At 41.0% G+C, this 27717-nt stretch overlaps 1 protein-coding gene across 2 annotated transcripts; it reads right to left on the bottom strand.

Annotated features, from left to right (window-relative positions):
• Nucleotides 1-9067: 9067 nt before the first annotated feature.
• Nucleotides 9068-27044, bottom strand: LOC101175643 (rac GTPase-activating protein 1). Of its 2 annotated transcripts, XR_002290310.2 has the most exons (19): nucleotides 26874-27044; nucleotides 26510-26607; nucleotides 25482-25684; nucleotides 25218-25372; nucleotides 25028-25097; nucleotides 24827-24880; nucleotides 24651-24728; nucleotides 24454-24565; nucleotides 24098-24243; nucleotides 23847-24011; nucleotides 23682-23777; nucleotides 21642-21840; nucleotides 21155-21260; nucleotides 20932-21064; nucleotides 20676-20784; nucleotides 19414-19522; nucleotides 9928-10126; nucleotides 9677-9763; nucleotides 9068-9592 (listed from the first exon to the last, which is right to left on the bottom strand). XR_002290310.2 is itself a non-coding variant. In XM_004069294.4 (17 exons), the coding sequence occupies exons 2-17, from the start codon at nucleotides 26592-26594 to the stop codon at nucleotides 19058-19060; spliced, it is 1896 nt and encodes a 631-aa protein (XP_004069342.1). In that variant the 5' UTR covers nucleotides 26595-26607; nucleotides 26874-27042; the 3' UTR covers nucleotides 18113-19057. The 2 variants fall into 2 exon arrangements, 1 of the variants encoding a protein (XP_004069342.1); XM_004069294.4 differs by lacking the exons at nucleotides 9068-9592; nucleotides 9677-9763; nucleotides 9928-10126 and adding an exon at nucleotides 18113-19133 and having other exon boundaries at nucleotides 26874-27042.
• Between the last annotated feature and the right edge of the window lie 673 nt (nucleotides 27045-27717).

The raw sequence follows: 27717 nt of genomic DNA on the forward strand, positions 1-27717 counted from the left end.
TCCTCTAAGTCTATAAAACAATGTTCGTCCTGCAGTTAAAAAAACTGTAAAGTGCCATAACATAATCCTACAACATCTCTCAGGAGCTCCTTTTAATCTTCTTTTGATGTCTAATTAAGTAGAATGCACACAACAGAATATCCCATTCAAGCCCCATTATCGAGACAGGAAAGTGCTCACAGCTACCGCCGAGTTTCCTGTCAAAAATGTTCCTGATCTGCATTTCCAATGACGCCGACTCCTCTCACGCTGATGAAGAGACCGGGGGGCATGTGAAAGAAGACAAAAGTCATGCTGATGACAAAATTCAGACTTTACAGGTGACTTTGTAGGAGCTCTACTTCACTTTTGTTATATAAAACAAAGACCAAACAACCAGCAATTTAAACCTACATGTATATATTAAATAAATTAGGGATATGGACTAACTTATTTAAACCATAATTAAGATATTATTATTTCAGTTTAACCTTTACCATAATATGGAAAAAAAAAAGTTTTGCTTTTGATAACACCGACAGGAACAGCTGTCTATGGGATTTTGGCTTCTTGGAGCCACTTCCTGTTTGGAACGCCAGGGGGAAAGGGGTTATTCTGTTTATTTTTTTTTATATATACAGTTAATAGCTACAAAACAGCTGTGGGTTGCAATATTTGTATATTAACATATGGTGTGCACAATTAGAATATAAAATAATTCAAGTTAATTTATGCTTTGGAGCTTTCATGGCCAAACTGCAACATTACTGATTGGTTGCAGAGGTGCAGCTGCAGCAGCAGGAGCGTGTCTGTGGTCTGTGGCTGACGGTGTGAGCTTCTCTCCTCTTTCCACTGGCTGTTCTGAGGCAGCCATGTACTGACATTTTCTGAAGCCCTACCACACTCTAATAAGCCCCTGTGGGACCTGCTTGAGCATAGCTGCAGATACAAGCCGGGCGTCGGAGAAGTGGAAACGCCAGCTAATTTCAGGGGGGCGGGAGCCTAGCCAGACAAGTGTGAACATTTACAGTTAGAGACTAATGGTCTAATATAGCTCTTTGCTCCGCGACAGGTTATTGCTAAGCGCGGTGGGGATACCAGAAGATGTCAAAATCATTAATGGTTCAGCGCCCAGAGTCGCATTAAATGTTTCGCTCCACGTATAAACTGAATCTTTTAGATCTGAACGTGCACGTAACTTTCTCTTATAGTGCTGTGGAAAAATAACTCCACCACTACATTGCAGGTCATTTCTTTAGCACTAAATGACCCTGAAACTGGCAAAGTTTAGCACTAAATGACAGAACATAGTTCTCTATGATTCAAAGTAACACACCTGTTGCTTTTTAGCTCGAAAACAATGTGAAATTTTCCATTTTGAATGCAGAGTTTTAAACCAAACGGTTTTCTAAAGCAGATTACACATTTCATTTCCAAAAATGTCTTTTTGTTCTCCCATCACTTTTCCCACTTCAGTCTGCTTTGAGAAGAAAAAGCATCACTGGTATAAAGAAACTTTAGGCAATGCTAAAAAAAACATTGGAGAAAAATTATTCTAGAAAGGCTAAAGGCTGTGTACGGAGCCCCTAAAGGGCCATTGATGAAAAAAAAAAAAAACTGGAGGAAAAAAAATTTTTTTTGAAGTAAAAAAAAAATTTTTGTGAGTAAAACATTTTTTTTTGAAGTAAAAAAGAAAAAAAAATTACTGTTGCGCACCAGCTAGTATCAGGTGCGCACCAGTTAGTTTCAGGTGCGCACCAGTTAGTATCAGGTGCGCACCAGTTAGTTTCAGGTGCGCACCAGTTAGTTTCAGGTGCGCACCAATTAGTTTCAGGTGACAATAAGACATTGTCAGTAATATTTTGTGTTTTCATAAAGTTTACAAGGTCTGTATCCTCAACTTTAACCATTCTAAAGACAACTGTAGCTACTTGGTGCAAATGAGCAAGCAGGTCAACTATCTGATATCTTCTGAAACTAACTGGTGCGCACCTGAAACTAACTGGTGCGCACCTGAAACTAACTGGTGCGCACCTGAAACTAACTGGTGCGCACCTGAAACTAACTGGTGCGCACCTGAAACTAACTGGTGCGCACGAGTTAGTTTTTTTTTTGTTCTTTTTTTTTACTTCAAAAAAATTTTTTTACTTCAAAAAAAAAATTTTTTCCTCCATTTTTTTTTCTATCAATGGCCCTTCAGGGGCTCCGTAGTTGTGTCACACAGCCACTGTGTACATTTTGCACATTTTCCACGTATGAATTTTCGGTCTTTCTGGATACATAATTCATATGTGTTTCTTGAGATCGTCATTCGTCAATGTCCGCAGATGTCCGTCGAGAGTTTTGGTTGACCGGTTCTTACTTAAATTCAGTTTTGAGCTGTTCAAAATTTTGGGTCGGTTGAGAATTACGCAGTTTATGCGTATTTCATGTAGCTTATAATTATCATGTCAATTTTTGGTGATTTCTGCAAGCTACATATGCAAATTTGTGGCGATCCACATATGTCTAACAGACTTTTTACTCACACCACCAATAGATAACTTTTAACCCTTGTGCTATCCTAGGCACTTTACCATTGGGAGTTGGGTCATCTAGACCCACTAGACAGTGCTCTGAACCTTTTTTCTTCAATGATTTGTGATCTTCACTGGTGTCCATGGATTACATGAAATCTTTCCACCTTTATCCACCTTTGTCACGGTAGGAGAACACGTCAATGTAAGGGGGGGGGTCATCTAAGATAGAACAAGGGTTAAATCAGGGTATGCAGCGCACATATTACGTTAAAATTACGTGATTGACACACAAATCAATAATGAGTTGCACATAAACAGCGCAAAATCATGCACGGTTCATGTTCTACATTGATTTACGTGCATGGGGTGTGCACATGATACATAAGTGGCCATAGGATGTCCACACAAACTATGCTCTGATTGTCTCATTTCCGGATTTCTAACAGCTAGAATGTGTGCAAGGTTCACAAACATTTGCATTGAGCAGCACTAACAGGCCTCTGTGCAGTCTGTAGAGTTTGAGGGGGTACGCTTCGCCTGTGTCTCACCTATTTCCACCTAGACTATCAGAAAACCGAACTTGAAGCATTTCTTGAGCTGCTTCTAATAATTCATGTCCCTCGCTTGGTTCAGATTGCCCAGCTGTGCTGCAGCTGCTGCATCAGATTGCACAGCTGGACCAACTGAAGTGGCCTTGATCGTGTGAGTGAAACAAACACACAAGAGACTTGCACTGTTGGATTCCCACCAGCCTGATGTCTCCATTGTGAGGCTGATGCTGAATGGGCTCCGCCTGTGGACACACCAACCTTCATCCCAGCTTGCCGGGCTCTCCGGCAGAAGCTCTCGTCAAAGGCATGGAAGGAGGCGGTGCAGGGGCTTCGGTGTAATTAATTTCTCTTGGAGCCATCAGCCCGGGGAGCCTCTTCCTTCCATTTCCTATCTGGTCCAAAGATCCTGCCCCCTCGCAGTTTGCATTTTGTGCTGTCGGGGTTCTTCAAACCGTATCAGTGGCCCCGTCTTATCTCAAGCTTGTCCCTGCAACCCGACTGGTGGAAGATTAAATCCTCACCTCTTGAAGTTCTTGATTTTTCCCTCCAGCAAAGACAGAAAGCCGCCCAACAGAAAGCCAGATTAAGTTGGGGCTGCAGATGTGTTAACAGTGTTCTTCTGCAGCTACATTGGCCTGTCTAAAGGTCAAAACCTCTAGGTGAGCCTTCACCTTTCACAGGATAATGGAAGGAAGCTGCAGTTTGGGAGACGCAGCGTGTCTTTATGAGCGGCGCACATGTCCACTGATGGGCTCTTTCTCTATTGGTGGAGATCAGGCCAATGTTCCTGATGTGGGCGTTTAATAAAAAGACAAGACAGGGGAATGTGCTGGGTGTAGAGCGGTGTCATGACCACTGGTGCGTTGCAGCAGATCTGGGTCAGTCGTTGGCTCTGGGCTGTCACGGCGAGAGCGCTGAAAGCAAGAAGAAGCTGAAGGCTCTCTTGACAAGACCTTCCGGGAGAGATCACAAGCTCTGCTAATTAGCAGCTGAAAGGCCGGCACTGACCTCTGACCTCAACTGCTGTAGTTTTATTCTACAGAGACATCTCATTTTGTTCATTAAGTCCAGTGTGGTACATTTCCTGCCATCTACAAGTCATTCCAACATCAGAAGCAAGGCCGCACTTGGTCCAATTAGGATTTGACTTCAGCATTCTGACATGAAAAAGAAAGAGTTGTTTTGCAAGGAAGCAAAGATTAAGACTATCCAGAGACCTTCATCCTCCACCGCCCACATTCTATTATGACATATCAGGAGCTATTTAAGTTTTTATGCACAATTTTCTGGGATGGCAATAGTTTGTTTAGGTTTAACCAAAACTTTTACTCCAAAGATATAAGCTGTGCCTCCCCGTTTATAATTAGACCTTGACAGAATTCAGCTGCTCCCGTTCCCACTCCTGCCTCTTTCAAATGAAATTATTTTGGAGGGAAATAATGGCGCATACGTGTCAATTAAATCAAACCTGAATTCCCAAAACTGTCTGCCTTTTCATCTGCCACCAAGAATAAACATCAAAACGCCACCATGAGATGTTATAAATGACTGCTGGAGTGGCGTAAATAAAAACTCTGAGGCAAATTCCAGAACAACATTGAATCCAGTCGACAGAGAACTGTCTGCAAAACAAAAATAACACCCAAAAAAGCCTTTCCAATATGTAATGAGCATTTGTGATATCATGAACACATTCATTAATCCATCCATCCAATTTGTAAACCCACTTAATACTGTTATCTGAGTTCACATGGTTGCTGGAGCCTATTCCAGCTACCTTGATGTTAAGGTAGGGTTTACTGTGAACCAGTCCATCACAGGGCCACGGAGAGACAAACAACCACACAAACTGGTTTTCCCACTAAGGCTTAGTCTCATCTGGCCTTCTGGGTGGACATGAGCTGTCTGTGGGTGGACAATGGACAAAACTGTACGTGGCACTCAGGGACGAAATCTTCAGCTCATAGACCATTCAGTGAATTCATGGAGAGAAAACGTATGTATGCTGAAAAAAACACACAACCGTGTCTGATAACAGAAGAACCTAAGAAGTCAGTTAATAATACAGACACTATGAACATCGTTGATCTAATTAGATCTAGTCGTTTGTCAAATTTGCAGCAGTGGGCCTAACTGGTCTTCAGAAACGTGTCCTTGGGTGATTTCCGCACCTGAGGGATCTAAAAAACCTTTTCTGTCGATCTGCAAACTTTCTGATTTGTTTTTCTCTCTCACCTCACAGACTTGGTGGAATCACCGTTTTCCAACAACAAACAGGTTACTTACTTCACGTGCAAAAGTCTAAAAGTTGTTTTTCATTTTCTCCTTAAAAGCAAAATTTAGTGCAGGAAATCTAAATTTACCAGGGTAGAATTGTGCAACATGTAAGAATATTTTTGGAATTGATGATGGAGAAGTTTGCCTTTAACACGTGATCTCCACAAACTAATTGTGTTTCATTTGGCACTTTCACATCTCTCTTTGAGAAGAGGCCTGTTTGTTCCTGTGCGCTGCTCTGTTTGCACGAGCACACAGGAGAATTCCCATTCCGACTGTCCGTATTCAAATACGGAAAGCCTTGCGTCACCGCAAAACACTGGACCATCTGTGGGGGTCGGTGGGGACGGGACAGCCGGGCAGTGACTAAACAGTCAGCCTGCTGTGTTTGCACTGGAGCTCAGTCTGAAATCTGTTATAGTTTCTGTTGATATGAAGGGACTTAATCACATTTCATCACTGCAGTTTGCTTTTTATTTTTCAGAAAGTAACTACATTATGTGTCAAACAAACTTTCTCTAAACTGTTTAGACTAAAGCATAGCTGTTGTTTCTGCAGAGAACAGGATCCTTCAAAAATTTCAAGTCTTAACACAACACTGAGCCACTAATAAAACCAAAGAAACCCTGCAGGTGTTCATGAACATTTAATATGTTTGAATATAAAAAGCATTCTACATATTAAAGAACCCGTCATCGGAAAAAAAAAAAAATCAACACAGTTGTAAAAGCAGGAAATCACACCGTTTATATTTTTGCTACTCACCATAAACAAAGATGCATAACATTAAAAGATGCAGCAATAACCTTAAAATGTGACAGAGGCATAACAAAGAAAGAGTGAGGCTGCAGCCTACTAATAAAGAAAAAGAATTTGTGATTTCTCTTTTCATTTTGAGATACTTTCTCTTGACTGTAAACATTTGAAGTTACTATGTTGACAGTTTTCTTTTCTCATGTGAATTTCTAGTGTTTTTCCATGTCAACTGTAAAAAACCTAAAGGGTACACAACTGATGGGGGAAAATAGTACTGCAGCACTTAAACACATGAGCATACAACAAAAATGGAATCTTTGACAAAAATTTTAGCCAAGAGCTAGCCTTGACTGTACTGTATATTGAACTGGAGTTAGTGTGGTGACACCCATAGACAATGTCTTACTTCTGGCTCTAAACAAAGAGCCAGACGTCCTCAGTAAGTAAAGATTGGGCCGAGTCGTATGGAAGGCCACAAGGGACAAATGTAGGCCTTGATTTCATGTCTCAAGCATACAGGAGAATCTCTAGTTCAAATGTTTTGAACGTCGGACGTGGTGGCCAGTGGGCACCATCTACTTTAATTGAGGCATCTTATTGGTCCGTTTATGACTTGAATAACTTGAACAATAGAAAAAATATCATGAAAAAAAAGAGGATTACCAAGAACATAATAAAAAAAAATCAATAATAGTGTAGGAGCTAAAGGCCTATCAACTGTTTGGCAATGTTCTAGCTCCTTTGAGACACTGAGATGTGCGACGCCAGACTTGACTGACGCGCCAAGCGGGTTGTCGTTTTCCTGTACGACGAAGAAAATAAGTCTTTCACTCGGATCAACTTTGCAATTAATTTGTTTCTTTTACTATTTACATTACCGGACGGATGTGACTTCCCTTTTGCTTCATTTCCTGCACCGGCGGTCAAAAACCATTTCCCCATCTGGCTGATGCACACCTGCCTGAGGTCAGGTAATCAATCAATTTATAAATTGACAGCAAAAACCGAAAACAGCGACAACCATGGGACATGTTTCTCAGTAGGGCTCCTACAATGGTTATTCTGACCAATAGAATGACTGAGAAAAAGCTGTTTATTTCTCTATAGCGGTTCATGGGATTTTGGCTTCTTGAAGCCAGCAGGTACTTCCTGTTTAGAACGCCAGGGGGAATGGATCGCTCAGTCCAGTTATCATATACAGTCAATGGGAACTGTCGAAAAAACTTTAACCAGTGTTTGAAAAACACAACTGAGACAAGAGTTCAGCATGACCCACACGTGACAGCTGACAGGCGGACAACAGATGGAGTCACTGCATCTAATTAAAGGAAAAGCAGTAAAGTTTATGAGAAGGCATCACTGAATGCACTCATATCTGTCAATTCACCTTAAACTAGCCTGTCAGCATAACAGACTTCTTAAATGTAAAAAGGTTGACAGTCATCTGACATATTCTAACTCTGAAGGCTGCTGAATTTCTATCTGAAATATTCCGTTTCATTGCTGTTGGTGAAGCCTGGAAGCCTGATTCTTATTTCCCTGTACGTATTGGTATGCATGTGGAATCAATCAGCAGTGCCGTGTTAAAGAGGCAGTCCCTTTAAACTGTCATGAGTCTTCCACTCCCTGCTCTTTATTTATCTTTTGTGTGCTTGTTAACGCGCAAACTCCTTCTTGTTCGACTGGGATCACTTCCCCAGATTAAGAATAGGCCATTTCGGCCAAAACAGAAAGTGCCTAAGCAAGGATTTTGGCTTTTCACTTCACCTAATTGTGGTAAAAATGTCGAGATGTCTGTGCAGAAAAACCACACAACTGGGTAGAAATGAAAGTTTAAAATTCAGCTAAACTGAACAATACTGATGTAAATATTACAAAACTAAAAACAAATTAATGTATTTGAAAGGTTTTCAATATTTGAGTATATCTGTTAATGCTTCAAAATACTAGCCACTTTGACATGACAGCATCACACAGTTGCTGCAGATTTGTCTGAGATGATAACAGCTTAATGACACGGCACCTTTTCCTGCTGGAAGCGTAGCCACCAGAAGATGGCACACTGTGGTCATAAGGGGATGGACTCGGTCAGCAACAATACTCAGACAGACTGTGGTGTTGCAACCATGATCAGTTGGTACTAAGGGACCCAACGTGTGCCAAGAAAATATCCCCATACCATGACACCACCACCACCAGCCTGAACTGTTGGTTCAAGGTAGGATGGATCCATGCTTTCATGTTGTTGACGCCAAATCCTGACCCTATCATCTGAATGTGGCAGCAGAAATGGAGACTCCTCAGACCAGACAGCGTTTTTCCAATCTTTTGGTGAGTCTATGTGAATTGTAGACTCAGTTTCCTGTTCTAAGCTGACAGGAGTGGCAGCCAGTGGGGTCTTCTGCTGCTGTAGCCCATCTGCCTCAAGGTTGGACGTGTTCAGAGATGCTCTTCTGCAGACCTCAATTGGAACCAGTGGTTCTTTGAGTTACTGTTGACTTTCTTTCACCTGGAATTAGTCCGGCCATTCTCCTTTGACCTCTGGCATACCCGCCGACAGAAGCGATGCTCACTGAATATTTTGTCTTTTTCGGACCATTTTCTGTAAACCCTTCAGAGGTTTATGGGTGAAAAATCCCAGTAGATCAGCAGTTTCTGAAATCCTTAGACCAGCCTGTCTGGCCCCAAAACCACGTTCAATCACTTCAATCACCGTTTGTCCCTATTCTGATGCTCACTTTGAACTGTAGTACATCGTCTGGACCATGTACAAAAACACTATATGTTTTAACCCAAGTATTTTTTTTTTTTTGCCACGCTGGTGCTGTCAATCATTAAGAAAAAATATTCTACGAATTCTGGGATTAGCAAACATTGATCATTTTTATTAACTCACATCTGATGCTATGGTAGCCTCGTTTCTGTCTGTGTTGCATCAAATGATTGATAGTTTGAGTAGGTTAAGAAAAAAACAGCAAGTTCAAATCAATTGAATGTCTTTACCAACATTTTATTAAACTGTTTCACATTTTTTAAACATGCTTTAAAGTTTAAAATTGCTTTAAAAAAATGAAATGGTTTGCAAGGACTCTTGGTTCTCCAGTTTGACAGAATACATCAGAGCAAACGTGATGGTTTTAATTCACAATTTCAAGAGGAACAAAAAGATCAACTTGATCACAGCTACTTTTGATGTGAACCTTTTACCAAACTTTATTTTGACTCATCTTATCATCATATACTTTTTAGTAGTGTTGGAACTAAAGTCCTCCAGATCCGGAGGAACAGAACCAGAACCAGAAGACATCTCATCCAGTGGCAACCGTTTCAGTTGACTCAACTGGTGCTGTAAGCTGTCTCGGTCTTTTTCCAGAGTTTGATATTTCTTCAGGAGGTTGTTGTAGCAGGAGCACAACACAGTCAAGTTCTGCTGTAACGTTTCACTGCAACACAGATCTGTGTTTCCAGAGCTGTTGACAGGAAGCTGAGAGAGCTTCTCCTTTGAATACACTGGAATAAAGAAGGGAGAAAAGGTCTGGCATTAAGGACTAACACTCTGATTGTCATGTTTTGCACAACGTTTGCTCAACTTACATGCAAGACGCAACGACACATTGAGGATGGCTTGTGTAAGACACAAAACTCCCAAAGCTCCAACCCAAAGGGCAGGAATTCTTCTTTCTGTGAACATTAAAAAACATGCAAAAGCATAAAAGTTCTGGATGACCAATCAAATTCGTAAAAGTTCTTTCTGGGTGACATTGCAAGAAGTTGCAGATGATGTTAGTTTATGTCTAATAGAATCAATTTTACTTTTTCTTCTGTGTGGTTTCTTGAGATCTCACCTGGTCTGTCAGACTGACGGTTGGTCGTCCCGGTCCTCTGAGGTTTCTTCATCGTGTCCGTTATAAAAGTGTAGTCTGAGAGCTCCATCCCCTCTGCCATGTTCACTTGCCGGCGGTGGAAAAGTGAAGGCTAACACTTTCCTGCTCATAAAGCTGGAGCTCTTCAGTTTTCTGTTGACTAATTCTGCTGACGAAGTTACTGTTAAAATTAAAACACAGGAAAGACGCTGGTTCTTGAGTCCTATTTTTATTGGCTCTTGGAGTGATGAAACGTAAGAAAAGGGAAGTCCCTTTTCCTTCTTGTTATATTTGTATCAATCATTTCCCATTTAAAAACCAGGGGAGTTTACAGACCCACTCATGGAACTATCAAACTCCATCCAACTACTTAAGAGTTTCATTAACGGCCTGACTCAATTAAAACGGTTTAGACTGAACCAACGATCTAAACCCTTAAATCAAGTTCAATTTATTTCTATGAGACGTTTAAACAAATGTAAATTGAAAAGTCAACTGGAATGTCGAGCATCAGAACGTAACCCTTGTGCTATCCTAGGCATTTCAACATTGGGAGTTGGGTCATCTAGACCCACTAGACCAGGGGTGTCAAACTCATTTTGGTTCGGGGGCCGCATTCAAGGCGTCTGATCCCAAGTGGGCCGGACCAGTGACATAAAAGGCAAAAAACTGTTTTCCTTTGTTTTCTTTTACTTAGTTGGAAAAAAAGCCTCAGCCTACATCGTAGCCTAATAATTTATTATTACACATTCATTTACAGAGGCCAATGGATGTATGTAATGGATCATATTGAACTCTTTGTATTCGTGATCCTTTTGAGTTCATGTTTTACTTCGAAGCCCATCGAGACGACTGTTGCTGTGATTTTGGGCTATGCAAATAAAATTGAATTGAATAGGAAAATACTAAAATGAACCAACAAACTGACTAAGCTATACTGGCATCCCTGCCCTTAGACCCCCCTTCGCGGTAAGGAAAAACTCCTAAAAAACCGGATTCCGGAAAAAAACGAAGAAACGTCAGGGGTGCCCACATGAAGGAGGGATCCTCCCCCATCACGTGACCATCATGTGACCAGTTCACTCCAACATAGTCCAGCACTGTAACTAGAGAGCTGACTATGTCATCAGCTGTTGTTGTGTCCATCATCTCCAGAAACTCCGCTATGACGGTCTCTTCAGCACCTCTAAGAAATATGCACAGTTGTGCAATATCTGTATCTGTGCTTTCATTAATAGAGACCAAAAATACAATAAATGACTGGATTCCTTAATATGGCGCCCAAGTCTCCTCAGAGATGTTGGATCTGTAATCATAATCCTTGACAGACTGCTTTTTGAGAACAAGACTTCTGCAGCCTTCAGTATTTTTCAATAGGTTCAGCATCTGAAAATGGTTTGAATGTTTGCTCCAACTTGTCTGCAATCAGGTGTCGGTCACTGTTCCATCACTGACGTCACACTGCAGTAAATGCAGACGTTTGTTTTTTCAGTCCAGCTTTTAGTTGGTAAATCCTCTCTTTTCTTAACTGCAAATGGTGAAACTTGTAATATGTAAAATGTAATAATTGTTGACAATAAATGCACATTTACTTAGTCTATAACGTCACTTTAATAAACCTTTTATTTGTTTTGGTTTAAGGGTCATAAGATTACTAAAACATGGAGAAGGTGTACTTCCTTTATCCATGATTTAATGTCCCATCAAACATCTCCTACCTGCAGGGGCTGTTAAAATGAAACCAGGAGCGTGTGATAAGACTCCCACTTAGACTGATGTCTGTTCAGCTTACATTTATGTATGAACTCTCATCCACCCTGTTTGATAGTTTCCCTGGAGGTGAAATCCAGGAGAGGAAGATGTTAATGTCTGTCACCTGAGTGCGCCGCCACAGTACAAAGCATTACTTTATCATTTCAAATTAAAGGCTCCACGTTACAAATGATACAAACAGTGACAACGCCACACCACTCCCACATCCTAACAACCACGGGGGAGAGTTACATGATAGAGATGTGGAGATGGGTGAGATTAATGGGTGTGTTCTGCTGGGCCTGTGGCATGGAGCTGCATTAATGGATGCAACAGTGCATTCTAGAGGACAAAGTGGAAATGACTAGAAGATGCTGAAAACACGATTGATATTTTTTTTTTAAAGGAAGAAAAATCAGGTTTTTATTAATGATGATGGGAAGCACGACAGTGATTGGTTCTTACATCTGATGCTTTGTGTCCCAATCCAAGCATGTTAGTCGTTATCTTTTGAGGTGGGAGATAAGACGCATTTTAATACTCAAACGATAATTTAATGTTGCTAAGGTTAATCTCAAGCTAAACCGGCGAACCCAATTGGTAATGCCAGTCATGCTCATGAGACAAGACATCATAACAATTACTGCGATGATAGCTGAGGAGTGTGGTTTGGAAAGATAAGAGCGTATCTCATGTCCTGGACAGTATTTATAGCTGCATCCATCCATGCAGCAGAAACAATCCCAAGATCAGAGAAAGGGACGCACACACAAACACACACACACACACACACACACCTCCTCATGTGGTCATTACGCACCCTCACCAGAAAACCCGGATGTCAATCGTGCTCACAAACCTTTTCTCTATCCCACATGAGGCAAACATCTGAACAGAGATGCGGTCAGGTGGAAGAACTCATAAAACGACATTCAGCTGCTTCCATTCAGACCTCTGTGCGAATGTTTGGCAGGTTGGTGCATTAATTACTGATTAAAACCAGTCGACGTGTTTATGTGGGTGTGCACAAAAATCCATGAATGCATATGAAACAGTGTTGGGAAGCAGCGCCACTCAACCGCCAGGAACGCTGTAAATCAGTTTTGGAAGAAGCTTTGTTCCTTCAGCACGCGGATTTGTGGAACACATCCCTAAATCTCCAAAGAAGACACATTTTTGGGGTAAAAAAAATGGATTCTGGTTGCAGCTTTGACTGAGATGACCTCATGGAGGATGGCCAAGGATTCATCGTCTGAGAAGGAAACGAGGCAGATGTGACATGTTGCTTCTCATCAGTAACATCTCACTTTTTTTTTCTCCTTCCCACAAACTAAAACAAATACCCCGCTCTGAATGCGACAGCTGGAGATGAGTGCTCAGCTAAGTGGAGGAAAATGAATGGAAGATCTTTTTTGTGATGATTTGTCTAATTCTTGTCTGGGATGTTCAGCAGAGATTGAGCGGCAGCAGGGAAATGAGGAGACGTTTGTGTGTGTGTGTGTGTGTGTGTGTGTGTGTGGGCTACCAGCATAAGTCATAGAGATAGAATGAAACGTGTGTTTAGACCAGCTGCACAGCAAATCTGTTTATTCTGCACAGTTTGGCATCAAACACAACAGACTGCTGAGTGCCTGCTATTGCTAGTGGTGCGCCCATTAAAATAAAATGTATTGTTGCCTTAGGAGCTTTCCTGAATCAGACTTTTTTCTTCTTCTTCCTCTTTCTCCTGCTTCCTTCCTCAGTTGCATTATTTCCCAGGCTGCAGCGGTGTCAGGGCTGCGAGTTCCACCACTTGTCAAGCTCTCAGAGCTGCTCATTACACACCGTGGAAGACATGCCCACCTACCAGCCGTCCATCACTGCTGTCTCCGCTGTCACCTGCCTGTGTGGCATTCAGATGTCACCACTCTGACATCTCATCCAGCTTAGTTTCTTAGTAAACTTTTGCATCGTTAGTGAAACAATTAAAGCGTTATAGTACCTGGTGAACATTTCTCGCACACTTGAGGCCAGCGTTCCTGCTGGAAGAAGGAGCGTGAACCCTGGGCCCCCACTCTGGGCACCACAAATACCCTCAGCCAATGATAGATTCATATTTAATGACCGTGGCCATTGTCTGGGAAGGAGGAGCATTCTTTCATTATTGCCTCTTTCCCCTGCTGCTTGGTCGAGATAATTGATTTCTCTGTGGTAACAAGGTATCGACCATGCACCGTAGCGCTAAGACGCCGGTTCGATTCAAAGGAGGGGAGGAGAAGGACGGGGGGGGGGGGGGGGGCATGAGGAGCAAAAGATAAAGCTGAAGAAGAGAAAGCAAAGATGACCAAAAGCCACGGAGACGTGCATTTGTGGTGTAGTCAGACAGTTTCGGTGCATTCGTGGGTCTTTGTTTTCTTCACCTGATCAGCAGCGTTCTAGATAGATTTAATGAAAAGCTAACAACCCCGTGACGGCCATTATTAGCATTTTTCGACCTCATTAAAAAGGTAGCATCTAATAAAAATTGTCAGATAATACAGTGTCTATATATGTGTTAAAGCCTGATGAAACTTGCTCCATCTGAAGTCAGAGCCTCTGTCCGAAGTACCACCCTAACTCCTAACTACTAAAAAACTATCAAGTGCGGCACTATGTAGTGCCCTGGATTTAAAAAGCAATTCGGACACCATGCTCAGCGGATATGACGTCATCGATTTCAACAAAGTTCAAATCGAATTAATATGAGCGTTTTGCGAAGATTATTTATGAGTCCACTGCCTTCTGAAGATAAAAACATTGATGGTTTATTAAAAAAAATACATTTAAATAAATTTTTTCTGGCAAAAATTGTTCCGACGCAATACATTGTATCTATATTTGTCGATCTAGAGAGCATCGATGCCCAGTGGTTTTTCGCAGGGAAATTTCTAGGGCACTGGATATTGGAATTGTAGATTCAGACAGCTCTACAAAATGGCTAACGCACTATATAGTGCACTATGTAGGGGTTAGGGTTCGGACACAACCAGACTGTTATTTCACACAACGCAAACATTTGAGCAAAAACTGTTTTTTTCTCTGAAAAACTGTAGAAAAATGATTTTTTTAAAGACAATCAAGATGCAACTTCAGAGAAGTTTAACAACGACAAGATGGACACAACATCACTTAAACTGTACATCTCTGAGGACGCCAAAGTAATGGTTTTCTATTGTTAGAAACTGGTTTGTACAGTTGGTCTGTTACAATCATTGACCGTTTATGAAACATGGACAGAGTGACCCCCTCCCCCCCTGGTGTTTCAAACAGGAAGTGGGGTGAGATTAAAGACTTATTTTAATTTCTGTTTTTAATTATAAAGCGCTTCAAGCTGTGCAACGTAGAAGCACTTTGGATTGTTTTTTTTCCCCCAGGATATTTTTTTTCTCATTCAAGTTATGAACTGACCTATCAGATGCCTCAATAAAATAAGGCATCTGATTGGCATCAATAAAAGAACTCAACCCTACGTTAAAACAATTGGCAGATTTCATCTTGCCCAGTTTCAGTAGAAAGTATGGACTTCCAATAAGCTCACTCCTGATTGGCGAAAGTGGTTTCCATAGAAACGGAGACTCAGACCAACTCAGATCAATCACTGCCTCCTGGCAACGTCTGGCTCCAACATGGTGGCGTCCGTATTGCGAAAAATGGCGACTGAATTGACTTAATTTTGTTTGGAGCTGGACTAAGCCATTTTACTATGGGTGACATCCCACTCACTCAGTCCAGTTCTCACTTACAGTGAACGGTTACAACAAAACAATCTGAAAAACATAAACATACTAACTTTTAAAAGTGGACAACGTGGTTTTTGACACACTCCAAATTTATAGATTTGAATCAGCAGGAGCCACCAACCAGCTTTGGAGGATGTGATCCACTAAGAGAGCAGAGAAGTCAGTTAATAAGGTATTGCTACCAGCTCCGCAGTAAATTAATCCCAAGAAGAATTTTCCATTTTGATTTCTAATTAAAACAGCTAGTTGGTTAAATGCTATAAAGCATTCAACCCATAGTTTTCCTGTTTCTCTTTATCTCCTCCTACAATGTTTAATCTATTTTAACCATTCAACTTCAAATGTTCAGCTCCTTCTGCTTTTTCCAGCTATGACTTTTGGTCCTTCAAATCCTTGAACTTTTCCAGATATTCCAGGATTTCTGCCTTTCTGCCTTTATTTAAATACATGGGGAATCTTTGGTGCAGAAGCTCACTGGTTCGATACCCGGCTCTGGCATTTTTCACAGAAATATCTTTTTCTGTTATTGCGCTGTTTTTACTTTATTTATGGTCAACTTTGATCATTTCTTTCTTCTTTTAATTTTTCTTTGCCAATTATTACCCTTTAAGTTTCATTTTCATTCAACCCTGCATTTGCTTCTGGAAATGAAGCTCCTTCCAGACACAGAATTCCAGACTCCACAGTTAATTATTAAAGAAAAGCAACAACAAAAAAGTATATATATATATATATATATATATATATATATATATATATCAGACACATTTTTGAGACCACCCTGAGCAGAAGTTATTTGATTGAACTGAGGGTTGTTTCAAACTCAGAAGCAGGAGGTGAGACTTTACTCCCACCCGAACGCCATGCTCTCCGAGACAAGCTGGTCATTCATCAACCCGCGGGTCAACACTCCATATGGGTCTTGAGGCTTCAGACCGCGATGACCATCCCTGGCCAACGAGTGACGTCACATTTTAAAATCGACTCTAAACTGAAGCCATACTAGCAGATTCTACCAACAATTCCCAATAAAATAACAATAATGAGCAGAGCGTGCAAAGAAACTCTGCTTGACAAGGTATTATTAATTATTTATTATATTATTATTTATTAATTATTAATGCTATCAACATAATAATGCATCAGAGTTGGATATTAAGATATATTTTTTATTGGACATAGACGAATACATATATTGACTCGTTAAATGAACACACACATAATTTCTTTTCTCAAGCAGCTTTTTCTTCATAGATTAATGTTTGTCAATATAAAGCAGCGTCCGTCAATACTTCAACAGTAGTCATAATACAGTCGTAGCCTCCAGCAGGAGATACAACACTATGAATATGTCGTCACGTGACACATTTCCATCCAGTCATGGTATAAGCCAGACCTTTGGTTTAAGGATTGATGTGGATTCTCCATCTGATTAGACTGGCAGTACAGTCAGGTGGGTGGATTTGGTTTGCAGCTATTGAGCCGACATCTCCGAGCTGCTGACATCATTGACCCTGACCTCCAGCAGCCAGTGCTGCAGGAGCCGGCTACACGCTGCACAACAGCTTGACACATATGGACTGCTTTTACAATCAGTCAATAGCAGCAATAACTAAACCTTATGACTTGAGTAATTATTGATTTGATTCAGCTTCCAAGGCTGGTGGTGGGAGCTCTGATGTCTCCCTTGGCGTTAAGTCCTGCGGTTCACCGTATAAATTGAGGAATTAAGCGTTGCTGCTGACGTTACTCGCTCCCTATCTCACTTTGTTATTTATTTAAGCGCTCTTAATTGGACTAGTTACTCATCTGGCCCCTTGTTGGTCCCACAGCAGAACGGAGCGCCGTCACTGCACGCCGGGGCACTCTGGAATGTGGCGCCGCAGAGATACAAGGTACACAGCCAGCTGTTTGATGTCTGCAGCGGGCGAGCGTATGTTGCTCTGCATAGCATAAATAAACTCACAATCCCCCAGTGGCGGGGCAGAGACACACACCGGAGACCCTATTTCAGGCTGATGAACTATTCATGTTCATTATAGATTCTAACACTTCTCTGCAGTTACTCCTGGTTAAATGTGTTTTAAAGAAAACCAGAACAGTCCTTTGGGTAAAACGGGCGCGCCACACTTCTGAAACCCCGCCCCCAAAATCCCAGAGAAGCTGGGTTGTATCCTCGTGGGTCCTAAAGTGTTGCTGAGGCTCTGCTTTAAATGAGGGCACATAGGATGTGTGTCATGGAGTTCATTCTGGCGTAGCACTCGACAATAACTGCTAATGGAATAACTATAAAATGTATAAATGATCCCTGCTTTAATTTGTAATAATGTGGGACCTCGGCACCGACCCGCTCAGCCCAATAGATTATGAAAATAGGCGTAATGACTATTGGAACAATGAGCCACATTGCATTATAATTAAGCTTTGGAATATCCAGCACTGTGCTTTTACCGAAGGGTCGACATAATGGCCTGTATTCCATTATAACCAAGGAGGGGGAAAAAATGAACAGCACAAAAACCTGAATAGCAGACCTCTGAAAGGAAACATTTTCCCGTTTCACACTATAAAAGGCTTTTGTTGTGCTGGGACTGTTTCAAAAACAGTCTCTGCATGTTCAGTCTCATTTCTGTTTTTAAGAAAATTAAGTCAAAAAGTGTCACGCAAGGTTTTATTTGCAGTTCAGCAACAGACTTTTTTTTTTTAAACCAAGAATGAAAAAATACATAGCTATGCTTTTCCCAGAAATCTTTGGTAAAGTTATGCATGAGTTGCAAAACGATTCATTTGTAATAATACAAAAATATATAGAAAAATGTAGAGTAATGTCACTGGATTCCGTTTTTTTGTGTCGATACATAATTTTTCACTGCTGTAAAGAATACCTTTTACAGGTTTGAGCTCAGCAAATATTAAAAATCAGAGCTATGACTGCATTTATCTATATTCCCTAGGTATAAAAATCGTCTTATATTTTAGTTTGAACACAAATCTGAATTATTAGGCAAATAAAGCAGCCAGTTTTGACTTTGTGTGGATTGTTTCAAATCTATTAACTGAATAGATTTTAAGCAAAGTATCCAGTAAATGTGACTAAAGTGATCATATCAAAAGTGGAGCAACATCAGCCCCTAGTGGCGACGGCGTCATGGTGTTTCCAGGCGGTGCAGCAGCAGCAACGTTCAAACATTTCTGAAGGAGTTTCCTTTTCTAAAGTATCACTACAAGCAGTTACCATCAGTATAAAATAGAGGTTAGATCGTTAGAACGACTTAAATGCCAACATTTTACAAAGTGTAATATTTTAAACAAACACTGGCCAATATTAAAACTCTGTGTTTACATCCACAGGATTCATGCCAGAAATAAAAGCAGAGCATTGCACAATAAAACAGTTTTTTTTCCTGTTAGTAAAAATGTATACAAATATGCCCACAGTTAGGAACAAGAATACAAAATAAAAAGATTAGAAGTAAAAAATGGGAACAAAACATTCAATTTTCTTTTAGAAAAGCATAAAGCCCTTTGGTTTAAAAGGTTTCTGCGTAGTCATTTTTTTTGCATGATAATATGAAGAGATGAGTTATTGCATCAAAGACGTATTACTTCAGCTGTGGAGATGTGAAGAAGTTGCCCTGTCGGTGTGGGGCGGATGTTGCTTTGCTCTTGCTTCCAAAGCTGAAGGTGAACAACCATGACAGGAGACACACAAAAAAGAAGCTTAGTGTTGTTTTTGTGCACACTAATGTCTTTTGGTTTCTTTTACCTCCAAGTCTACAGCAGCACTAATTTTGTTATAACTTCTGATTTTTCCTGTTCCTGTAAAGTTCAAACCTGTTCGCAACTTAATTGCAAGCTGGTTTTAACATTGCATGGTAAGAGAAAAAAATTCTTCCACTAAAGTTGACTTCAGATTTGTTTGAAAGTGACAGATATTTAAGGAGAACCAGTTTCTTACAAGCTGGTGCTGGACAGGGTCTGCATCATCCGCTGGGACAGCGAGCCGGAGGAGGGAGTTTTGGTTATCGTCTGGTGTTCTGGGGTGGTCACTGGTCCCAGGATGCTCACTGCAGAAAAATAGGAATAAAGTGTGTGTGTGCGGGGGGGGGGGGGGGGGTTAGTGTTTTTACTCTGCCACATCTGTACGTTAGTCTAAACCATTGCCTTTATCTGAGAACCATAGAAGACCGTTTACTTCCAGCTCTAACCAAATAAAGTCAATTCAGTCGCCATTTTTCCCCAGACGCCGCCATGTCGGCGCCAGTAAGCGGTGCTTGGTCTGAGTCCTTGAGTTAAGGTTGCTATGGCAACCACTCTCACCAATCAGGAGTGAGGCCGCTGGAAGCGGGCTACACGAATTTTCGTCAAACACTTTGAACGTGGAGGGCCAGCCAGCTCTGCCTACTTTTATTCAAGCATCTGATTGGTCAGTTTTTAACTTGAATAACTTGAACTACAGAAAAAGTATCATTGACAAAAATGCAAAATGTCATGAACGTGCTAAATAAAATAAAAGGTATCAGATCAAGAATGGTGATTCTGACCAATAGCATGACTGAATATCAGCTGTTTATTTCTCTATAGAAGTCTATGGGGATTTTGACTTTTTGGAGCCAGCAGGTACTTCCTGTTTGGAACGCCAGGGGGAGGAGTCACTCAGTCCAGTTATCACATACAGTCAATTCAGCAAACTGACAAAACTTTATGGCACATTTCTACAAATATCTGAAAGAAAATTTCCCATTCATGTAATAAAAGAACCCAAGGAAGACAAAGCTTTTAAAAGATTCCTGATTATGAGTTTCTCAAGCTGCTTTTGGGTGGTCGATTGGAGGAAGATCAACCGTATATAGGAGCCAAAAAGGGGTAAACGTCCAGATCAAAGCCTGTAAACATGCAGCTACATATCATGTGCCATTTTCACTGCACCTTCATTTTGTGAAGAGCGTTGACATGTAACTATATCCAGATTAGTTTAGGTAAATTCCACATTTTTAACCTAAAAATGTCTCCCCTGTGGTAACTGCCTGTTAACATGGTAGTGTCTGACTTAAATGATCAGATTTGAGAGTAATGAACCAGGACCACGAGTTTAAGAGCCGACAGGAAGATTTTCTTTAACCGTTTCTCTGTAACTTGATAATTAGACCAAACAGGAACCGTTTTTGTCAGAACTCCAAGCTTTTAGCGCCTCTGAAAGTCGGCTCAACAATGGTTTACCTTTGTGTTTGGGAGAGTCGGGCTGATGCGAAGAGTCCATGTCTGCGACGTCTGGATAAGCAAAGCGGCGCCAGTAACTCTCTGGAATACTCATCAGGAGCTCTACAACCTATGAAGGCAGAACATGAACCGAGTACTGACAGAACATTCTCTCAATTGGTCCTAAATAAAGGAAGAACCAGGAAAACACGCAGAGCTTCAGCTTTCATTCCAACAAACGGAGAACAATAATTCAGAGCGTAAAGAGTGGCGCCACCTTTGGTTGTCTGCTGGTGTCGTGCAGGATGGTCATGGGGTCCGGATCAGGAACAGCGTGGCCCACCAGAGTGGGGCCAAACACACGGGCCAGGTTTTGGATGTCCATCTTAGTGTCAACACTTCGGGCTACCCTGGTTCCGAAAGAATTGAAAAAAAAAACTAGAATAAAGTCGTCATGGAATGTTTTCACTGACTCTTTTAGACGTATTTTAGACGTTTACTTGTGTAAGTGGATCACGAGGAAGGCCAGCGTGTCTCTGTTGGGTTGAGGCAACTCACTGATGGTTTGATACAACATGGCCAGACAGTTTCCATCATCCTGGATCTCTACAACGATAGAAAAGGCAAATGTACTTTTAGATACCCAGCGCTCATCGATGCAAACAAATGAAAAACTCTGCGGTGAACAGACTGATGTCGCAGCAGCAGACATGTCTGAGGGAACATTTTCCAAACCAAAGTCCGGTGAACCAGGATTACCGTTTTTTAGAGCCGTGCTTTTGTTGATCTGTTCTAATAAACCATATCCTGTTGAAAATCAATCATTCTAATGTTTACATTATTTTGGGGGAATAAATAGGTTTAGCAGCACGAATAATCTGAACCACTTAGAGCTGGACTTCTTCAGCTGCTCGTCAGTAGAATCATCGGTGTGACAGAAACCTGCAACAGGAAACCTTTAGGCAACATCTGAGCCCACAAGCTCACCGGCTGCTTCCATGAAGACCTTGTTGAGGCGAAAGGTGAGCAGCGGCTCTGGAAGGTTTCTGAGGAAGTCCTTCAGGACCCCCGCGACGACGTTGATGTCCTCCACTTTGTTGAGCGAGGGCAGAGTTTTTCCTCTAACCAGCTTCTCCTTCAGCTCCTTCACCGCACGATCGTGACCAGAGACTCTGTACAGACCGACCTGAGGAGAACACAGTCAAGGATGGGATTAAACTACTGCTGTGGCATCAGATTACAAAACAATCGCATCACCTATTAAAAAGGTTACCAACTGCTGCATCCATTTATGGCTGTGGATCGTAACTTAGGCAACGATTTGATTCATGAATCAAGATCAAGGCATCACAAATCAACCCAGCATTGTTGTTATTATTTCATTTATTGTGTTTTAATGGTTGCTATATGTTTGCCTTTTCTGGGTGTATAGAAATGAAAATAATGTGTATTTAATCGCCATAATTTGATCCTTCATTTAGAAGAGGAGATCAGAATCAACAAAACAACAGATAAAAACACAAAGATTTAGAAAGAAACGGTTTGTAGCACTTTAAACAAAGTCACACACAAAAGTTTTGATGCCAACTTCCTGGTTAACTTCAGCAGTAAACAAAACCTAAACATCATGGTTGCTTTGGATCATTTATCAATCTTGAAAATGTTCTCCACAGTTCTGCTGACTAAGATAGGAACGAGAAGACAAAGTAAGACCTCAATAAAAAGGAAACAACTAGAAAACACAGTCCTTTCATCTAAATGGACAACAGCGTTTCCAACAGAAAACATGTTTTACAAACTGACTTTTTCTCATCTTACGACTTCTCTGCCATGGTAGCAGACACACGACGCCACATAATTAACCACAAGATCTTCCTAATATTCCTAATTAAATACAGTAAACCCTTGTTTTTCGCGGGGGTTACGTTCCAGAAAGAGCCCGTGATAGTCAAAAACCGTGAAGTAGAAACCTCTATTTTTTTTTTCAATTATGATACAATTAAATACTCTATTATACATTGAAAAGAAAGAACAACCCATTTTATAGGCTCAAGCATTTGTTTCACAAATCAAAGTACTTTAGAAACGTTTTTTAACAAATAACTTCTGTTCTGTACTGTCAAATAATAATTTTAATCATCAATGTGAACAGAAGGCGTCAAATCGCGGAGATTAGCCCCGCCCACCGCGACCCGCGTAATTGGATTAGACGGGAGAAAATATAAAATGATGATTATGAAAAAATACAAAGTACAGTCGCACAAATAGTGACTCGGGTGTATTTAACTGCTCTAAGTTCAGACTGAGCCGCTGCATCCTGACTCCGCTCTGCAGATTTTTCTTCTTTTGAAGCCCGCGGTGCAGCTGCAGGTGTGTTTGTTCGGGAGAAGAACATAGTGATCGGCAGTTGGTGTCGCTCTTTTTTTCTTCTTCACAAAAACATCCTTATACATAGACATTGCCAACATCAAGAGAATTTGCAAGTACATAATGTAAATTTGGCAAGCTGTTTTACGTACGTGTACATATTAAACTGCAACGTTATTGACGCACAGGTAGAGAAGAAGCAGAGTGGCTTTTTAGCCAATCAGAATGCAGAACACAATGCACGCTGCAAATCCGTGAAGTAGCGAAACCGTGAAAAGTAAACCGTGTTATAGCAAGGGATCACTGTATTCATAACATCTTTGGTTCAAAATGTCCACTATATTTAAAACCAAACTGAACTTTTTTTCCTATCTACAATAAACATTTGATACTTTTTTGGTTCAAATTCGGTTTGTTTAGCTTATATGCTTAAAATCCAACATTATTCTGAAAATCTTGTGCGTTCACTACATTGCCTGAAGTTTATTTGTACTTTACTATATTCATAAAGACATATTAGCGATCTTGGACATCACAAACATTCAAAGGTTTTTTTTCTGGAACAGATCGCAGAGATCCAAGTATTCCGACACTCCATACAGCTGTAATTTACAGAATGACGGTTGACAGATCTGCAGAGAACACAGAAGCCTGGCTCACCTCATGAAGGCCTCTGCGCTCAATCTCTTTGATGCAGTAGATGATCAAAGGTGGGATCATGGGGGGCGTGGAAGGAGCAAAGTCAGCCAGGGTGGCCTGCGCAAAGAGACGATCATTTTCTATGTGTACAACCGGAGGGTCGTCGTGGGCAGGAGAACACGGTACCTCTGTGTTTCTGATGGGGGTGGCCTCAGCTGGGGGGTTGCAGGGCAGAGGACAGAGGTCACGGCATTCTGGATGAGCCACGACTCGGCAGTCTTGGCAGCGGAGATAAAGCTTGCCGAACTTGGTTCTTCTTCCACAGGGTACACAGAACTCGGACTTGATTACCTGAAGAGCGGGAATAAAAGCGGGTCGGGTTAACAGGTTGGTTGTGCTTAAAAGAAGAGCGAATATTAATTTAATGGTAGTCTCACGGTTTTGGGGATGAAGTTATGCTTCTTTCCTCCTCTAGCTCGGAGGGGTTTGGGCGGGGCCGTAAAACTGGGTACCAGGGTGCCAGAACCCTCACTGACGGTGTCCGATTGGTCAGTTGTGGTTGTGTGACCAAACAGGAGAGCCTCTGGTAAAACAACGGTTTTGGTTAGTCTAAATAACATGTGGTTTAGTACGCAGAATAATTTAAACTCAAATTTAGATTTATTAGGCATTTTTGAATTTAAAAACTTAATTACTTTGTTTTTTTTTGTATTTGTATTCATTATCTATCTATGGCAACAAGGAAATTTGACCTTTGCGTGACCAATAAAGTTTTATTCTATTGTATTCTCACCACTTCTCTTTCTGCCCCGCGTCCAATAAGGCACAGCTTCAATAGTGGAGACGGCCTCAACAACACCCCCGTTAGTCGTGATGGTTGTTTTCGCCACAATGGACTCGTTAACCTGAAGAACACAGAAATAATGTTTCACGTCATCCAAACTCCTCAAGCTGTGATGTCTCGGGGTTACCTGCAGGGGGCGGTATTACCTTTTCTGATGTGCGTCCAGTGGAGCGGGATTTCTTTGCTGCCAGAGGAGGACCTTCTGAATGTTTTCTGGAAGATCGCTGCAGATGGAATCGGTTTCAAAAAATAAACAGGAATAAAAAATAAAAAAAACAATAACTAATTAATGAAATGTTTTTATTTCAAATGTTAAACGTACTCGTTTTGGTCTTTTGCGGAGTCTGACATTCTTCATCGCAGAAGAATCCCAGTCCTGCAGAAAAATTGAGGATGTAAGACATTTTACGGATTCCTTAATTTCTTGTTTTCTTTAATTAAATTTGTACATTTTAAGTAAGTGTATTTGACTTTAACTAAAAGGCTCAAATAAAAAGGACTTTTAAAAATCTAGTACATTTACCAAAGACTCGTCCGTTTGGTCATAACTGATGTCCGACAGCAAAGAACCAGATTCTTCAATTCTAGTTAATCTGTAAAAAGGATTGAAATCAATGAAGAAAAAGGTTTTTTTCTATACTCGATGCAACAAGTTCAGTTAACCTTTTGGGTGTTTCTTTTAAAGAATTCTAGTCAGACTATGGGTTGCTGACCTTCTGCTGCCGTTCAGGTTTGTTTTAGCTCCTTGTGCTGCTTGCGAGTGGGCACTGAGGAAGGCCAAAGCTGAGCGCTGCTCTTCACTGAGATGGACACTGCTTCCATTGTTCTCAGAAACCAGGAGATCCCGGATCAGCTGCAGCTGCCGCTCCTTCAAGTCCCACAAGGCAAGCAGGTCGATGGAGACAAACAGAGGTCCATCGTGTTAAATGCAAATGGGCGTTTTAATGAATATCTCTTCAATAAAATGTGACACCGACCAGCTTCTCATAGACTGCCTCTGCCTTTTGCCGTCGACGGATCTCCACGTCCACCTGGTTTCGAGCGTGCTTCAGTCTGACCTCCAGCGCCCCCCTTTCGGTCTCTGCCTTGGCCAGCATCTCTTTGCAGGAACCCAGCTCGTCGCCCGCCAACAGCCACTTCTTTCTGCATTCCTCAAAATGGACGGCCATCTGGAGGAACTCTGCAAGTCAGCCCATAGATGTTTGTGAGGAGCACAGTTGTGTCAGTCCGAGGGATCATGTACATAAAAGGCAAAAACTTTTTGATTCAACTGTTTGTGTGATATTGCTTGTGATTTGTAATGTTATCATTTTAAAATGTCCTGTCCTTTGATAAATGGGTAATAACGCTGTTGCCATGGTCACCATATACTTCTGACCTTTCAGAAAGAGCCTGAGCTTAAGGTCAAGTTTCTCTGCTACACAGCGTCATTCATGAGCTCTTTCTGACCTAAATCAAGAACTTTTTCCGCTGCTTGAGATGTAGGTCAGAGCGCTTTTGGACGCCATTTGTCCCAGGGACAGTTCGGCTGTGGAATGCGGCAGCCTAAAGAGGGAGGAGTGACCTCACCTGCTGTTTTAACTATTTATTTGTGGCTTTATAAACTGTGTATGAGGCTGTGTCAGGACGATGATGTCATTTATTCTTATTCATTTCATGATGTATGAAGACGCGTAAAGAATGGAAAAGTTTAATTTCCCTTTCAAGGGTGAAAAAACTGTTGAAGATCGACAGTACAAGGACTTAATTACAGCACCAAGTCATCAGGATAAAGTATGAAATGACTGATCACAGATTGAGTTTTTCCAGACAAGTTATTCTTTGAAAAAGTCTGATTTTTATTTTTTAGTCTCAGAATCTGATCACATCTTGGAATGAATACAACCAAAGAACACGTGGAAATGCTATGAACTTTGTTTTTTCTTTAACTAAACTGTAACGTCTCCTTGAACTCAGTGGATGGTATGTTGACCAAATCCCAGAACAATGTGAGGAAATAACTTACGAGGTTCCACGCTCTCATTCAGAGCTTCCACTTGAGCTCTGAGACTCTGGAACTGGTTGTTCAGGTTCATCACAGAAGACTCCATCGGGGTTTTCAGTCTAAATGTAAAAAAAAAAAAAACGTGGAGTTAGTTAGTGTGGCAATAATCTGTCTTTTAAAAAAATTAAAATATACAGTCAACAGAAAGGACAACTATTCAGACACAAATTCCACACTTTTTTTACAAGCCAAAATTTCGAAATCGTTAAGCTAATTCACCAGAATAACATATCCACATAACAAACCGGTAACGTAAACATTAGCAAAAACCCCACTAATTGACAGCAGGAAACGCGTACGTTTGAATAAAAACAACAGGATTTACCTGCGCCTTCCCCGTGCTGCAAAATCGCCGTGAACAGGTATTTTAACCAAATTAAACTTAGTTGTAGACAGAAGTCTGAACTAAGCAGTGGCAGGGCCACACCTGCTAACTTCCAGCATTCCTTTGCAGTTCAAAATCAGCGCCGGTTTTCTTCTTCGTTGGTTAAAGGCAGAGTCTTCGCACTTTGTCGCCCCCTATCGTACACTGCTATAACTGCGGGGTTTTCGCCTGGACAGGACCTACATAAGCAACCTTGGAAAGGAATTATCAAGTACATTCATTAAAAAAAGTAATATATATAAGCAGTATAATATATAAGCAAAAAATGAGAAATTAATTATTAAGAGAGTATAAAATGATAAAAATGCCTTAAATCAGACTAGTTGAAAATTAATAAAAGCACAAGGCAGATATTGTCTTACTCTTATCTATCATTATTCCCTTTTTTTTCTTTCTTTTTCCTGCTAAAAAAATAAATAGGTTCAGGAACCTGGATCACCATATTGGCTGTTTTTACCTGCTAGTAATGCTGAGCTGAAAACTAATGCATGTAAAGAAACAGACTGTCTTTATCCTGACACTGGGACTTTCACAAGAGAAGCAGCACCATTAATCACCCATGGCATATTTAGGCTCAGTAGCTGTGTGACACTGTGCTACATTTAACAGACTCACATGGACAACCTCACATTTTATCCAGAAAAAATATGATATAATTTGTGCACAAACTAAACCTTTTATGGGTTTTTTAATGCCTAATGCTTAACCAGAAAATTCTGGTTAAGCATCGCAGTCTGATGAACTGCAAACGTGTCTTTTGAGCACTACAAGTCCACCAGAGTTT

This window comes from Oryzias latipes, chromosome 5 (assembly GCF_002234675.1).
Source record: "Oryzias latipes chromosome 5, ASM223467v1".
In the NCBI taxonomy this organism is placed as follows: domain Eukaryota; kingdom Metazoa; phylum Chordata; class Actinopteri; order Beloniformes; family Adrianichthyidae; genus Oryzias; species Oryzias latipes.

Coding starts and splice junctions, on each gene's coding strand:
- LOC101175643 (XM_004069294.4), bottom strand. CDS start 26,594: ATGGAGTCTTCTGTGATGAACCTGAACAACCAGTTCCAGAGTCTCAGA. Junction 24,729..24,826: donor TCCGCAAAAGACCAAAACGA/GTACGTTTAACA, acceptor TTCCATCTGCAG/CGATCTTCCAGAAAACATTC. Junction 21,261..21,641: donor GGTCTTCATGGAAGCAGCCG/GTGAGCTTGTGG, acceptor CTATCGTTGTAG/AGATCCAGGATGATGGAAAC.